The following is a 14,017-nucleotide window of genomic DNA, read 5'->3' on the forward strand; positions in this document are numbered from 1 at the left end:
ACAAGAGCCTGAAAATCTGGGAAAGTCCAGGGGTACGGATTATGTGCTCACTACGTACTCCGTGCTGTGCAATGTGGCATCAAGGGTATCTAATGCCCCTGCATGGGACCTTGAACCCTGCTATATGTCTCCAAACCGCCTCCCCTGTTCCAACTGTCATCCACTCAAGGGAAGGGATGCCGTCCCATCTTCTCAGTCCCTCCCACCCCTTCTCCCTCGTCAATTCGTCATCCTCCCTTTCGGCCAGCAAAAGGAAAGAGGGTCAAGAGGCGCGCCAGGGGCGCTGCTGACCGATGGCTCACGGGATACTGATGTTGATTGATACCGTTCAGTTCAGTTGCTCTGCGCTCCCGCTCTGCCCAGCGCCTTCATCAACTGCCGTACAGATGCCGTGTTAATGGTAAATCAGGTCAACCCTGTTTGATTATCATCATACGCTGCGGGCTCTAGCCTCGCATGCCATACGCCAGCTCATACTTCTCTGTCTTCGCGCTGCATAACCTGAAATCAATGACACACATTCGATTTTTCCTAGAGTGAAGACTTCTCTGGTTGACTTCCTGAGAAGACCGACACGTCTGTAAGGGCAGTTTTCATCTAACGTAACCGTCTTTCCGCGTCAGTCAAGCACGCCTGCACTATCCATACCTTGTTGCAGTCGGTAACCGGCCTAAGGGCAGTGGCAGAGAGACACATCCTTTTCTGTTGTTCCTGTCTACCTACCTGTGTACCTAAGTAAGTATCTAGGGATATCCACATCGGTGGAGACCAGTCTCCTCTTGGATGGTGGGAAATGGTGTTTTAGTTCTTGTCAGACTGGGTTGTATGTACCGCTTTATCCACTTTCACCCCCTCCCCCTCCCGGGATGACTCTGACCCTCTCAAGTCAGTCTACACGAGAAGAGGATCCAAGAGCGCACCAACTTTGCCTGGGGTCGATCATGGTTCACTTTTGCCTTGTGCCGGCCACTCTTGTACCCGTCCTTGGAAAAACACTGCGTGGTACTTACATCACCGAACTCTCTCGCTCATTTACTCGTCCCAGTTCCTTTCTATCCTACTCCTCTTCTGCTCCCTCGACGGTCACCTCATTTCTCTTCTTGTCCTTCCCTTCCCTCAGCCCTCTTCTCACCTAAGGTGTATGCTTATGTGACATCTCAAAGCTACAATCAACACGTCCGTTTTTGTTTATTCTCCACCATCATTCTCATTCTTCGCATTGACTGCACCAGTCGGTCCTCTCCTTTCAACGGCCCGGCTGTCTTTGGAAGTAACCATCGTGCTGGTTTCGAGATATTTCCACAAGTTTCATACAACGACGCATTGTCTCACCGGACTGGGACATTCGCCACCGACTATTACTACTCAACCGACGACACGATAAAGCGCAAACGTGCTACTCTCTCCTTCCACCGAAGTTAGAACTTGACTTGCTGAGCAACGTTTCGGACATCCAATTATAACGATACCTCGACGAATACACCTGTTTACTCTCCGATCGCAGTGCGAGGCTTCATCAACAAATCCGTCACTATGGCTGGAGGAGGTGCAACGAAGTCCCCCGAGGAGCAGCAAGCGGCCATCGATGCTGCCTTGGAGAACAAGGCCCTCTCCAACTATCTGTTCTACATTTGCGCCAGTGTCTCGGTTGCAGTCATTATCTGGAGGGTCTGGACCGTTATCGTTAAGTACGTTCGAACCGTCGCCTGCCTCAACAACGACAACCAGCGATACTTTGCCCAGTCCGATTCCAAGGTGTCCTGGATGAAGAAGAATGTTCTGTACGCTCCGGTCCTCAGCAAGCGTCACAACCGCGAAATTCAGCTCAGCTCCGCCATCAATGTTGGCACTCTACCCAGTCGTCTTCAGTTGCTGTTCCTCGCCGGCTACTTGGCCACCAATGTCGCCTTCTGCGTCATCAACATCCCGTTCGCCGGCTCCTTCGCCGCTGCAGCTTCGCAGCTTCGGAATCGAACTGGTACCTTGGCCGTTGTCAACATGGTTCGTCATTCCTTAACTCGTCTAGCCAAAGCAGCAGACTGTTCAAGGCACCTGCCAAGAGCAAGACTGACAGACGTTTGATTTAATACTGACGAAATTTAGATTCCCCTGTTTTTGATGGGCGGGCGCAACAACCCCTTGATTCAAATGCTGGGCATCTCATTCGACACATTTAACTTGCTTCACCGTTGGTTCGGTCGGATTGTTATCCTCGAGGCCCTAGCTCATACCCTGGCTTGGATGGCCAACACTGCGAACAAATCGAGCTGGGAGACTGCCATCAAGTCTGCCACTACGGTCCCCTTCTTGCTTTTTGGCTTCGTTGTAAGTTCCCCATGCTGCCCAACATGTAATAATCAAGTTTGAACTAACGCATGTTAGGCTACTTGTGCCTTTGTCGCAATTGGCATTCAGGCTTCGAGTCCCATCAGACACGCATTTTACGAGACGTTCAAGCTTCTCCACATCTTGCTGGCCATTACGGCCGTCGTTGGCACCTGGTATCACTTGCAGATGAAGGCCTTGCCTCAACTAAAGTACATGTGGCCTGTCGTCATTTTCTGGGCCGGTGATCGAGTTTGGCGCGCCGCTCGCGTCTTCTACGGCAATGTCGGACACGGAGGCAGCAAAGCCCTGGTTGAGGCACTTCCCGGAAATGCCTGCCGTGTCACGGTAACGATGGCTCGTCCCTGGACCTTCGGACCCGGCCAGCACGCTTATATGTACATGCCTTCCATAAGCCTGTTGCAGTCTCACCCCTTTTCCGTTGCGTGGAGTGAGGAGGCCGAGGACCCCATGGCCGAGAAGGCTTCCCTTAACCGTCAGGACATCCTCGCCATGCGCAAGACTACCATGTCCTTCGTCATTCGTGCCCGAACTGGCATGACCGATACACTGTATCGCAAAGCGGCTGCCTGCCCTGAGGGCAAAATGACTACAACATGCATGGTAGAGGGCCCATACGGTGGTTTGCACAGCATGCGCTCCTACGGCACCGTCATGCTTTTCGCTGGTGGCGTTGGCATCACTCACCAGGTTCCTCATGTGCGTGATCTTGTTGCTGGCTATGCCAACGGAACTGTTGCCGCCAGGAGGGTAATTCTCGTGTGGACAATCCAAAGCCCCGAGCATCTCGAATGGATCCGCCCCTGGATGACGGAGATTCTGGCCATGGAGAAGCGTAGGGATGTCCTTCGCATCATGCTCTTTGTCAGTAGGCCGCGCTCCACCAAGGAGATTCACAGCCCTTCGTCCACGGTCCAGATGTTTCCTGGTCGGCCCAACATCGAGACGCTCATCAAGGCCGAGCAGGAGTCGCAGGTCGGCACCATGGGAATTAGTGTATGCGGCCCCGGTGCTCTCAGTGACGAGGTGCGCCGCGCTGTCCGTGACCGCCAGCATGATTCCGCGATTGACTTCAACGAGGAAGCCTTTTCATGGTAGAGGAGAGGGAGTGGAAGATGCAGAGGGTTGTGATTCAACTACAATCTACGAGGCCGTCACGGCAACAATCATGCCCTGCGCACATACCCGACGATGCCGAGCCGACCGATGCTCATGAGTCAAGGAAACCCCAGGCCCGCGGAGATTGGCAATGGGACGCGACCGCTTTTGTTCAATGTAAATATAGGGGATCATCTTAAACCGTAGTGCTGTGTAGATATGCGAGTATGTACTTAAAAATATATGCGGGGTAAACTGCCCGGATACGTCACTCGCGCAATACTGAAGGTCACCACCACACTGCTTGTCCCCACAGGGTTGTTCAGAGACAGTGCCTTATCCTTATCAGACCCAGGCCTCATGATACGGTACCGCATCCGGATTATGCCTTTTGAACTCTGGTTTCCTTTCTGCTTACCTACCTACCTAGGCAAGGCTTCACATCACGGTCCAAGCAGCAAACACCCTAAACTCACCTTTGTACTCTGGCTATAGTCGACCCTACAGAAGCTCTTGTCCCAACCCCCAAAGTACTTGGCCAAATGCTCGACACCCCTCTGTCCCAGAATCATACACACAGCACAGTGTAGGTTGTTGCTGACATCCGAAGCGGACAGGGCTGGCGGTTTGCCAGCAAGGGCACCTTGCCAACCTATCGTTCTAGCTTGCACCACCTTACCTCAACCATCTCGTCTTCCACTACTTCAACTACCATCCTCGTACTGGCAACGGAACCCCCCCTCGCATATTTTTCCCTCGCTCTCACGACTTCCCCCGCAGACACCAGAGCGAACCCAAAGGGCTTCGGTCATCCAACGAGATTCCCCATCTACTCTCCTCGACGTTTCTCTAGGTCGAGTTCCGCGATAGACGCCGAGTCCCACGAGCGATACGAACAAGCAAGCTACCTATCTGCTGCCGCTCCGAACCCCAGCTAGTCTCGACAAAGGCCATAATCCGAACCACCGACCCTCTCTGATCGTCCTCCAGAACCATCGTCCTATCCCACTGCCATCTCTCTGCCTCCTTAAGGGGGAGGCCTCCACATCATGGGCTTGGCATACAATACATACCTCAATAGCAGCAAGGTCTACGGTTGCAAGACTTGCAAGGCGCATTTGGCAAACCATGAGGATATCATCAGCCGGGTAGGCCTCTTCTCATCCCTTCCCTCATTCCCTCAACGGCGGTCTGCGTCTCCTGTTCCTGTGCATACTGTCGTCTCCTCCCTCCAAAGCACAGGTGATGCTTTCCCACTTGTATTTAGCGCCATTCTTGTTTGCTAACAGACCGGTTTCCCTTTTCTTTAGAACTTCCGAGGACAGCACGGTAAAGCATATCTATTCAACAGTGTTGTGAATATTGAGACAGGCGAGCCTAGCGAGCGCAATATGACGACAGGACGCCACATTGTCCGGGACATCACTTGCAAGCAGTGCAAGGAGACGGTTGGCTGGAAATACGACAAGGCATACGAAGCCACGGAGAAGTATAAAGAGGGCAAGTTTATCCTCGAGGCTGAACTGCTCTGCAATGTCACCTAAGAGTCAACGGCTCTGGTCTGAGAGGAGGTAGAGGAGGAGAAGGCGACAGTCTGTAGATGCTTCTCTTCTTGGGATTGGGGCTGTTTTATTTTGTTGTTTCATGACCTCCATGTTACTGTTCCTTTTGTTTCCCATTCCTTCATTCTCTCACTCTTCGCTCACTCGGAAGAGTATGCAACGCCCTGCATACAAGCCGGCGCCTGACGGTGTTTGGATGGAATGGTTTTTTTGTTGAATTTCCCCGGCTCTAACTCTCAGCCGATGTGCCTTGCCATCCGCCAGCATGAGCTGGGGCGACCCTATTTCATCAGCTCGCTATGCGCCAGCCAGTTTATCGAGAGCGCCAGCCTTGCAAAGCTGAATCTGGGTTCCAGTCGATGGGAAGGCGGTAGAATAGCACTTCACATCAGGGACAGAGATGGTGTCTGGACCGAGGCTTAAGGTACTTCATATATATGTTCAGAATCCGACACAATATCCTCCCCCTCTAAGGATACGAAAAACATTTGCTTCGAGACTCAATCCAGTGCACTAGTCATGCCGGTTCTTCCCCATTTCCTGATTGACTAAGAACTTTCCATAGTTTGCAAGCTCGATTATGCCCACTCGGTATCCTAATGCATGGCCTTCCTTCGTTCTGCTATCTGTGATGATAGTCTAATGGTGCTCAATAGGCTCCTCCGGCAGTAGCTCTTCCACCTCTTCATCGGGAACCATGAACTTGAAAGGGGGCTGGACGATTCCGTTGAATAAGAAGGTAAAGTAGACCAGAAGGGCAAACCCAACCACTTGCAGCCACTTGAAAGTCTCCCAGCGCAACCCGAGGGACACGACCCAGATGAAAAGTGTTCTGCATGTATCGATGGTGGATCTTGAGGTAGCACTGACACTTCGGGTAACGGAGAGGCCAAAAAAGTTGAACCCGCTAGACAGCAATGTCAATATCAGCATAGTTCGGCGTAGTGGTCACGCAACAAGTGGGTAAGGTGAAGGAGGGGGAGGGTGTACCCAATACTGATCATGATCAGGATGCTAGATAGACCGATGGCCCTGTTTTGAGTGAGCTGTCTCCACCCTTCGGTCATATCAAAATAGCCGTACTGGCCAGCGGAGGTGCGTCCGACAGCGAAGTGCAGCACGATCATACCAATAACAGTCACAACAAAACCGAAGAGACCCTCCCATCCAACGACCCTGATGGGCTCGATGGCCGACCTTTCCAGTATCCACTCCTCGAGGACGAATTGAGTAGCCGTAAAGATCTGCGCTCCGGCAATGAGCAAAACTCCAATGACGGTCAGCAGGGCGTTGGACTCCGGAGAGCCCTCGTCAGCGTTCTCCACCTTGCTCTTGTTCTCGTGGTAGATGGCCCCAGCCAAGCCAACAAGTGCGACACCGACGACGACACCAACGAGCGAAAGCCACTGGAACAGGAAGAGACGTCGCTTGAGAAAGACAACGCTGAACACTCCAACAAAGAGCACCAAGGCACCGCGAGTCATTTGGTAAATGGAAGCAACAACCAGCAAAAGGCCAATATTCATCAACGTCGTCCCGAGAATATCGCAGATGGCCGGGAGGGCCAGCAAGAGAATGCGGGAGCCGCGCAGAATGGACCCAGGATCCTGCTCTTGCGGCTTTGGAATGTCGGTAGAACTGTTAACGAGAGGAGCGTTGGCGTCATCGGTATCGTTCGTGTTGACGGCCTCGTAGCCATCCGAAGTAGGAGACACCCCTGGGCTGTAGCGGCGAAACAGCGTCATTAGGCCAACGACCAGCCAACAACCCATTTCGCCAACAAACATCTGCGCCGTCTGGAGAACGGGCTGGTTGAAGTAGGCCCGTTTAGTGGGGTCTTCCGCATCGCAATTGCGGACACATTGCATGTCCTGGACGTCGAAGACAGTTGTCAGCCTGCGAGAACAAAGCGTAGAGGTTCTTGTGACGGGAATCGCCGACAAGGAGCGCGCTCATAGAACAAAATACTGTATACCTGATATTTGGTAAGCAGCGTATTGCAAACACCTGTCAGTAGCATCATGGCCACGAGAAAGGGGATGGCAGCCCGCGACGCCATGTTGGATGAGTCAATCGAGTTGAGGCGGCCTAGAGTTGATGGGCAGATAGGTGCAGAAGATGGAGAGGGAGAGGGAAAGAGACCCAGGCGGTCCTTTTGAGGAGTCCTCTAAGCGGGAGGTCAAGGTTGAAGCTGAGACAAGGTGCAAACCGAGGGGCCAAAGTAAACTACCTGAGGCAAGGTGAAGTGAAGGGAAGGGAGGTTGGAGGAGAGAAGCTGGCTGCCCCGAGACGGAACCAGCGACGCAGTGCGGAGTTAGAGGGAGGTACCAAGCGCGCGGTTGAGCGGCTTATCAGTGGAGCACTTCAGTTACCTCCAGTGTCTTGCAGGTAATTTAAGTTCTTGTATCTTCAGCGCTAGCAGGTACCTCACCTCGGACAACTGAACTGCGCGCCTGTGACCTTGCAGGCTGTTTAGTGTCCTGCGGAGCAGGACCATGCAACAACATCCTGTGACTCGTTCCTCGGATCAACAACGCCAGATGAGGGCAAGCTGGGTATGGAGCGAGAAGAACAGCTTACTTGCCTGGCACTGCAACCGGTGCTTTATGACCAAGGAAAACTTTGTTGTCTGTGCATTTTCGATCCCACTGCGCCGGTCGATTTTCCGAATGCACCATGTCTCCTACGCAACATCAATGTCATTCCCGCCGCAGCACACAGAAAGCCTTGGGTGATAATGTCCAGTGGTTGCTTACCCAACAGCATCATCAACCCTCCCAGTGCAACAAAGTGTATTGTTGTGTGGACGATGCTATTATTTTTCATATACGTATACGACTGGGTTTGATTAGGTATCGGTTTGTGACACGCCCCTATTTCTTCCCCTTGGGCTCCTTCGGTTTCTTATCCTTGATATTGTTATAATGCTGGACGCCCATCTCTTTGTCTTTTGCCAAGCGCTCCTCATCCTCCTTGCTAAGAGGCACTCCTTCTATGCTCTTGACCTTCTTGCCCTCAAAAAACATCATCAAGCCTCCTATGGCGGCCGCCAGGCACGCAAGGGCGACGAAGAGACCTGTCGACCAACTAGGTCTGTCGAAGCGATTCATTCCCCACATGAAGCCAGAGAGAACACACTGTAAGAAGGTGTTCCATACGTTGAACCATATGACGAAGTCCATCTTCCAGATGGCCGTAGGAGGCGCCCGGACGCCAGTCAGAGGTGGATCTGGGATGGCCTTCTCCGGGTGCGGAATCTGAAGAACAGGTTGTTCGGACGCCAACTCAGCCACGTTCTGGGGACCAATGTGGACGGGAAGTTGATCCGACCCAGGCAACCGGAACCACCCTCGATGGATGCCGGCCAGACGACCAAGAGCTTCAGGCTTCTTCAAGATACGGTACTGCATCAAGAAGTAGAGGTCGCGAAATCTCCAGGGCGCCAAGCCAAAGCCCGTAACGCAGAAAAGAGCGTTTAGAATTTGCGAGTCCCACTCGATCCACTTGCGACGGGGAGAGTTGATATCGTTGCATGTAGGATAACACATGGCCGGTGCAGCGTTGCAGAGCAGCAAGAACAACATGCCGCCCCAAGCCACGACGTTGAGGCCGTAGAGAACAACAAAGAAACCGAGAGGCGTGCATGTGTACTTCCAAAAAGCTTTCAGGCCAATCATGGTAGATTGCTTCTTCGTATGTGCTGGTGGGAAGTGGTAGCCGTTCTGGTAAGGTTCGTACAAGTCGCGCTCGGCGGTGGCAACTGCCGCTGAAGCCGCACTTGTTGGTATCCGGCCTTCAACATCCTGCTTCTTGTCCTCGGTGTGGTTGTCAGTGTTAGTACCGGAGAACTTCGTGTCGGTGGTTGACTGGTCAAGTGGCATGGCCCTTTCTTTTTCGCTACTGTCTAGCGACGAGTCTGGGCGTGACATAGTGGGTGGCGTGTGTTGTTTCGTTTGCCGAAAAGGCTTGGAGCTGATGGGTCCAAAGGTCCCTAGGCGCAGGTGCTCCTAGTGACAGCGGAACCAGAGAACCGTTGTGGGACGATGTGAATGAGTTGAGGTCGGTAGGGGTAACTCCAATGCAATCAATCGTCAGTTCGATGGGCTGCAGGCCAGCTAACGAAAGCAAGTTCGACGGGGCGTTGTAGATGGTATATCGATTTAGAGGGGCTTTTGTTGATCCCGCAGCTGGTCGCCTGTGTCGAAGACCGTAATGAATGACGATACCGACTGTATGCTGGGGGTTTTGTACAAACGTGAGAGGGTGGAGAAACGATGACAGCAGTGTGCTGCGTAAATGTTGACCCAGCAGTCGTACAAGACGTCTTTTCGTACAGGTCAAACAGAAGAAAGGGGAATTGGGAATAAAGCGGAACGCATGCGTAGGGTATCTCAAGAACACAAGATGCAGCAACAGCAGAGTGAGGTTTTTTAAATTGAATGTTGGTCCAACAGGGTGCGGTGTCACCGGAAGTAGTGAGTCGTAAAGGTGGTGGGGAAGAGGGAAGAAAGAAGGAATGGCAAAGCTTCAGTGAGAAAGCAGGATAGAAGAGAGAAAGCATTGATATGGGTCTGGACCCCTTCGACTTTGGAACCTGGCGGGAAGATTTGGCAAAGAATAGGTAAAGGGGTCGGCTAGGTATCCGTCCCAGCCGTAGCCAATGAATGGTATCCTGCGTGGAAACATCTGTGGGTGGAGGTACCCGAGAGCCCACCGAATAGCCGTCGCAGACCTGGGACCATTACGTCAATACACGTACCGCCAGCGCCGCAGACTCGGATTCTGTATACGGCGCGAGTGAGAGTGACCACGTAGTGTTGTCAGCACGTCAGGGAAACCAAAGACTTGCAGAGAGCGCAGGAACAAGCATTTGTCCCCACCTCGTCATACAAATGCAAAATGCAACTGCGGCGGGTTTTGGGCCACATCGGGCCCTACCATTCCTGCAGTCAGGTACGTAGACATAGGCAAAACACATACTGAGGAAGGTATCTCTCCGCAAGCACACACGCACGCACACATGACGATGACGGTATCTGATGACAGTATCTGATGACGGTATCTGTGGCTTGTGCACGCACTTGCGGCCTTCGTTTGTTCGATTACGTAGGTGAACTGTTTGCAACTGTTTGCTTATGGCGCGCCCTTGCAGTCTCACGAGCGTCGTTTCCGAGTTTTCGGCATCCGTTGCATTGCTTACTTGTATCTCTCCTTCCTCGCTTGCTCCTTAGCCTAGGCATTGGAGGGGGGACTCTTGTCTCAGTGGGACTATCTTCCCTAGTGATCCGTCAGTATCCACGATGCTGAGTGCATCGCAAGCAATAGCTCCAGCGATAGAAAACACGCCGGGGGGAAAGGGGGCGGCCCGGCCGTGTGTCCATTGCCCAAGGTTCTGAGCTAAGTTTCAGCAGGTCGATACGTCAAAGTCCAAGTCCACAAGGGCCCTGTACACTTACCGCAGCATTCTTGCGCTCCAGTCCTAGGTCGGGTAATCAGACAGGCTGTCGTGTCAGCGACCTGTATACAATGGGACGAAGTGGAAAACGAGCCTACTCGTAAGGCGCCCTGGTGTTAGACTTTGGATACTCCAGATTGGTTCGGGGCTTCTCGCTTCCTCCTTCACTGACTGGTGTCTTGTGGATCGAACCCCGAAGCAGAAGGAATTCTAGACCCGTGTGATCGCATGATCCAACCATAGGGAAGGTCCGGAAGCCCCAGCATTCCAATCGTACAGACTTTTGACATTCCCTAACCACATTGCAGATCTTTGCACTTGCTAATGCCTCTCGCAGCTTTAAAAGTCAATGTAATTGTACTAGTGCATCATCCTGCCCTTTACTTACTTGTGTTCGACCCTGCAGTAGAGAATGAGACAAGAAAGTTAGGTAGCGGTAACCTGCTCAGCGTCAGCCGGGTTCTACTAGCGCGCTTGACGAGGAGCAGCAGCGTACCTGTACATCGGTAGATGCATATTAGGTCATTTGTTTAGGTACTTAGTAAGGTTGCATAATCCATCTCACATAGAATCCGAGCCATCCCATGGCGTATGATTGGCTCCTCACCCTGGGTTACGCCTGGAGCCACCACCCGCTCTGAGAACCTTGAGAACTCTTCACAGCCTCTTCATAACTGCACTGTATTCTTCTGCCTGCTCCCTCCCCAACGTCTTCTTTCCACTTCCCATCAGCCACCAATCAACTTAAACTCGGCTCAAATCATTCCACCTTTGGCCAAAAATGGCTGCCGCAAAGGATCTCGACAATCTTGCTGCTCTGGTGCTCGATAACCTTCGAGACCAGCATGACTGGTCAGAAGTTGAACTTCGCGATGATGGCAAAAGCCGACCACGGCCCATCATCTCTGGCCTACCACCATCACGCCTATACATGCATCCGGACGAGCAGATCGAGGCTCTGGGAATCGAGCAGGCTACTGGGAAGCGCCCAAACCAGGCGCCCGAGTTTGAATGGGTCCTGCCCGTCCACCTCAGCGAGCAATGGACCTTGAGCTCTTTTGCCAACATTTTCGACTCCATCGACGCTCTGCCGCGGCCAATTACTTTGGAACAAAGTCGAGACACACCCTCGAAGCGGGATTGGCGCGGCACAGACCGCCAAAAAAGACTCCTGCTCGCCGTTGTCCATGATGACTCGACGGTTTCATACTACCTCATTCACGATGGCATTGTGAAGCCAAGACAGAATTAGAGCATCAATTGCCATGCTGTTTCTATTCAATTGTTACCATTGGCCACCAACACTGATAGTACGTTTCCGCTACCTGTCCCAACTCCAAGTAGGGGAACCCATCTGGTCTTGTGTAGACACACTATCACGGAGTAAAGATGACCTTTTGGACTTGCATCTGATCAAACAACGCATATCCTTCGACAGCATCACTCAATGGCATAATGCGGTCAAACATGAATCTGACCAACGTTAGCTCTCCAACGGGAGATAGAAGGGTAAAAGCTCTCAGTTGCGAGAAACGCTGCACACTCACCCGAGTTTGTCTTGCTTCTTCTCCAACAGAGCAAGCGCCTCGGGGAAGATCGCTCGGACAGGGCATCGGCCCATTTGCAGTCTCAGATTTTTCCTATTGATTGTGTTGGCGAAAAGAACACTGTTGTCGATTTTCGGACAGGCCATACTTACCCATACGCCTCTGTACCCGTCCACGGAATCTGTACCGTTGAGTCAACTGGTTTTCGACCTAAGGATTGGTCTTGTCACGTACCTCGCCGTTGTGGACTCCGATGCTGGCAATGACGCCCCATGGCCTAACAACATCAAACGCAGTTCTTAGGGCTGGGCTCAGGCCAACGACTTCAATGACAACGTCGGCCCCACGACCTTCTGTGGCTTCCTTGATCCGTCTCTCCATGCCTGCACGATCTGTTTTGAAGTTCAAGGGCTCCGCGCCAAGGCTTCTGGCAAGCTCCAGGCGACTGTCTACGCTGTCAATGGCAAAGAGGTGCTTGGGGCGGTACTCCAGCGCTGCAATTAGGGCACAGAGGCCGACCGGTCCGCATCCAATGACAACCGCGGTGGCGTTGGATCTTTCTTCCTCTTTGAGCAAGCTGAATCCAGACTTGGCGCCAAAGAAGCCGGTTGGCCAGATGTCTGCCATAAGCACCAGAGCATTATCGGAGATGGTACTCGGGGCTGTCATGGCAGTTCCGTCGGCATCGGGAACACGGACGTACTCGGCTTGTCCACCGTCCAGGGCACCGCATCCAAAAAGCTTGCTACGAACGCAGCGGGATGTGTAACCGTTCTTGCAATAGAAACATTGCATACTGGAAGGAAGGGCATGAGAATCGGCAATACCGCGAAGGTAGTCAAGTTTCAGAAAGCTTACCAAGAAGAGGTGAAGGGGGAGACAACCCTGTCGCCAATGTTCAAGGTGGCGACAGCAGCGCCTTTCTCGACGACTGTGCCGGTAAATTCATGACCCATGATGAAGCCTGTCTCGGATGGCTGGTGGCCGCGAAACACATGCAACTCCCTCGGACTACGTGAGCTTGAGGGATCAAAACAAACTGGCATACTGTTATCTTACGAGCCGCACAAAGCCGTAGCCTGTACCTTGACAATAATGTCGCCGTCATCCTGGACTATTGTGCTGGTTGTTAGTGATAACTGGCAGTCCAGAAAGTGGTTGAAGAAGGCGGAAGCGGGAGCGACGAACTGGTAGGAATGGGACGTTGCTCGACGGATACGTTTTGCGGTCCGTTGAAGACGACGGCACGCATAGAACCCGTGGCGGACATTGCGGGGTTGGATGCGGAATAGCGTGAATTGAGAAGTGAACAGAGGGCCGTTAGAACGGTCAAGATGTTGCAGTCTTGGATTATTCAAGTAGACGGGCGTAACGTGGAAATAATAAGGAGCAACAAAAAGAAGGGGAAACCCGAGGCACTCCGGATGAAATTTCACAACTTTGGTGGTAGCAATGATGAATGAGGAGATGGTGGGCTGGTGATGCGATGTGTTGGGTGCATCACACGCGATCTGTTCAACCGCCTCCACTGTCGCCGCCGTTCATCGGAGCATCCCCCGTGCGAGTATGTGTGCACACTGTTGGCATTTAGGCACGAGGGCTTGTGGGAGGCAGAACATCACGACACAGTCGAGGAGCTGCTACATGACATTTAACAAGTTGGGCAGTAGCAGTTAGAGGGACATGCTGATGAAAGTAAGTAGAGATATCGTAAATGCTCATGCCAGATCCATATATATGCGATGAGTCCTAAAAGAAATCAATTCAAGAGGACGGCACAGAGGTTGATGCCTACGTGAACGGAATATTAGGGGCTAATTTCTACTTGTTGAGGCGTTAAGTCGCTACGTTCCATGAGCTCAGTGCTGCTGTACAGGCAATGAGAATGAAACACGGGGTTGTCAGTGTCAAGACTTGGCTTGGCTTCAGGGAGCTGTTCCATCAAACAACAGATTGCATTCCCAATCACAGTTCGCGTTGTCAGTCGATCAATCACATCAGTCCCAAGT

General features: G+C 52.4%; 6 protein-coding genes across 6 annotated transcripts; 3 read left to right on the forward strand and 3 right to left on the reverse strand.

Annotated features, from left to right (window-relative positions):
* The first annotated feature begins 904 nt into the window (after positions 1–904).
* CDEST_00819 (Putative ferric reductase, NAD binding domain, ferric reductase transmembrane component-like protein) lies at positions 905–3,677 on the forward strand. The gene is made up of 3 exons (XM_062916978.1): positions 905–2,001; positions 2,104–2,325; positions 2,383–3,677. The coding sequence occupies exons 1-3, from the start codon at positions 1,534–1,536 to the stop codon at positions 3,442–3,444; spliced, it is 1,752 nt and encodes a 583-aa protein (XP_062773029.1). The 5' UTR covers positions 905–1,533; the 3' UTR covers positions 3,445–3,677.
* A 155-nt stretch (positions 3,678–3,832) lies between these two features.
* Positions 3,833–5,312, forward strand: CDEST_00820 (Putative Yippee family protein). Its single transcript, XM_062916979.1, has 2 exons — positions 3,833–4,592; positions 4,755–5,312. The coding sequence occupies exons 1-2, from the start codon at positions 4,494–4,496 to the stop codon at positions 4,986–4,988; spliced, it is 333 nt and encodes a 110-aa protein (XP_062773030.1). The 5' UTR covers positions 3,833–4,493; the 3' UTR covers positions 4,989–5,312.
* A 1-nt stretch (position 5,313) lies between these two features.
* Positions 5,314–7,276, reverse strand: CDEST_00821 (Putative nucleotide-sugar transporter). Its single transcript, XM_062916980.1, has 3 exons — positions 6,982–7,276; positions 5,997–6,877; positions 5,314–5,913 (listed from the first exon to the last, which is right to left on the reverse strand). Exons 1-3 carry the CDS (start codon positions 7,063–7,065, stop codon positions 5,646–5,648), a joined length of 1,233 nt encoding a protein of 410 aa, XP_062773031.1. The 5' UTR covers positions 7,066–7,276; the 3' UTR covers positions 5,314–5,645.
* A 509-nt stretch (positions 7,277–7,785) lies between these two features.
* CDEST_00822 (uncharacterized protein) lies at positions 7,786–9,507 on the reverse strand. Its single transcript, XM_062916981.1, has one exon. It carries the CDS (start codon positions 8,933–8,935, stop codon positions 7,880–7,882), a length of 1,056 nt encoding a protein of 351 aa, XP_062773032.1. The 5' UTR covers positions 8,936–9,507; the 3' UTR covers positions 7,786–7,879.
* A 526-nt stretch (positions 9,508–10,033) lies between these two features.
* On the forward strand, positions 10,034–11,714 carry CDEST_00823 (Putative tRNA endonuclease-like domain superfamily, tRNA-splicing endonuclease subunit Sen15). The gene has a single exon (XM_062916982.1). The coding sequence runs from the start codon at positions 11,243–11,245 to the stop codon at positions 11,711–11,713; it is 471 nt and encodes a 156-aa protein (XP_062773033.1). The 5' UTR covers positions 10,034–11,242; the 3' UTR covers position 11,714.
* Position 11,715: 1 nt separating this feature from the next.
* On the reverse strand, positions 11,716–13,504 carry CDEST_00824 (Putative alcohol dehydrogenase, zinc-type, GroES-like superfamily, NAD(P)-binding domain superfamily). Its single transcript, XM_062916983.1, has 7 exons — positions 13,197–13,504; positions 13,068–13,122; positions 12,867–13,013; positions 12,243–12,804; positions 12,161–12,189; positions 12,009–12,101; positions 11,716–11,934 (listed from the first exon to the last, which is right to left on the reverse strand). Exons 1-7 carry the CDS (start codon positions 13,276–13,278, stop codon positions 11,838–11,840), a joined length of 1,065 nt encoding a protein of 354 aa, XP_062773034.1. The 5' UTR covers positions 13,279–13,504; the 3' UTR covers positions 11,716–11,837.
* Positions 13,505–14,017: the final 513 nt, after the last annotated feature.

The sequence above is a fragment of the Colletotrichum destructivum genome, chromosome 1 (genome assembly GCF_034447905.1).
Source record: "Colletotrichum destructivum chromosome 1, complete sequence".
NCBI classification, from domain to species: domain Eukaryota; kingdom Fungi; phylum Ascomycota; class Sordariomycetes; order Glomerellales; family Glomerellaceae; genus Colletotrichum; species Colletotrichum destructivum.

What these genes read in the sequence shown, in the direction of transcription:
- CDEST_00819 (XM_062916978.1), top strand. Translation starts at nt 1,534, where the DNA reads ATGGCTGGAGGAGGTGCAACGAAGTCCCCCGAGGAGCAGCAAGCGGCC. An exon ending in CCTTGGCCGTTGTCAACATG is followed by an intron (nt 2,002 to 2,103) that starts GTTCGTCATTCC and finishes GACGAAATTTAG; the next exon opens with ATTCCCCTGTTTTTGATGGG. An exon ending in TCTTGCTTTTTGGCTTCGTT is followed by an intron (nt 2,326 to 2,382) that starts GTAAGTTCCCCA and finishes AACGCATGTTAG; the next exon opens with GCTACTTGTGCCTTTGTCGC.
- CDEST_00820 (XM_062916979.1), top strand. Translation starts at nt 4,494, where the DNA reads ATGGGCTTGGCATACAATACATACCTCAATAGCAGCAAGGTCTACGGT. An exon ending in ATGAGGATATCATCAGCCGG is followed by an intron (nt 4,593 to 4,754) that starts GTAGGCCTCTTC and finishes CCTTTTCTTTAG; the next exon opens with AACTTCCGAGGACAGCACGG.
- CDEST_00821 (XM_062916980.1), bottom strand. Translation starts at nt 7,065, where the DNA reads ATGGCGTCGCGGGCTGCCATCCCCTTTCTCGTGGCCATGATGCTACTG. An exon ending in CGCTGCTTACCAAATATCAG is followed by an intron (nt 6,878 to 6,981) that starts GTATACAGTATT and finishes TTCGACGTCCAG; the next exon opens with GACATGCAATGTGTCCGCAA. An exon ending in CTGATCATGATCAGTATTGG is followed by an intron (nt 5,914 to 5,996) that starts GTACACCCTCCC and finishes ATTGCTGTCTAG; the next exon opens with CGGGTTCAACTTTTTTGGCC.
- CDEST_00822 (XM_062916981.1), bottom strand. Translation starts at nt 8,935, where the DNA reads ATGTCACGCCCAGACTCGTCGCTAGACAGTAGCGAAAAAGAAAGGGCC.
- CDEST_00823 (XM_062916982.1), top strand. Translation starts at nt 11,243, where the DNA reads ATGGCTGCCGCAAAGGATCTCGACAATCTTGCTGCTCTGGTGCTCGAT.
- CDEST_00824 (XM_062916983.1), bottom strand. Translation starts at nt 13,278, where the DNA reads ATGTCCGCCACGGGTTCTATGCGTGCCGTCGTCTTCAACGGACCGCAA. An exon ending in ACGGGTACAGAGGCGTATGG is followed by an intron (nt 12,102 to 12,160) that starts GTAAGTATGGCC and finishes CACAATCAATAG; the next exon opens with GAAAAATCTGAGACTGCAAA. An exon ending in AAGAAGCAAGACAAACTCGG is followed by an intron (nt 11,935 to 12,008) that starts GTGAGTGTGCAG and finishes AACGTTGGTCAG; the next exon opens with ATTCATGTTTGACCGCATTA.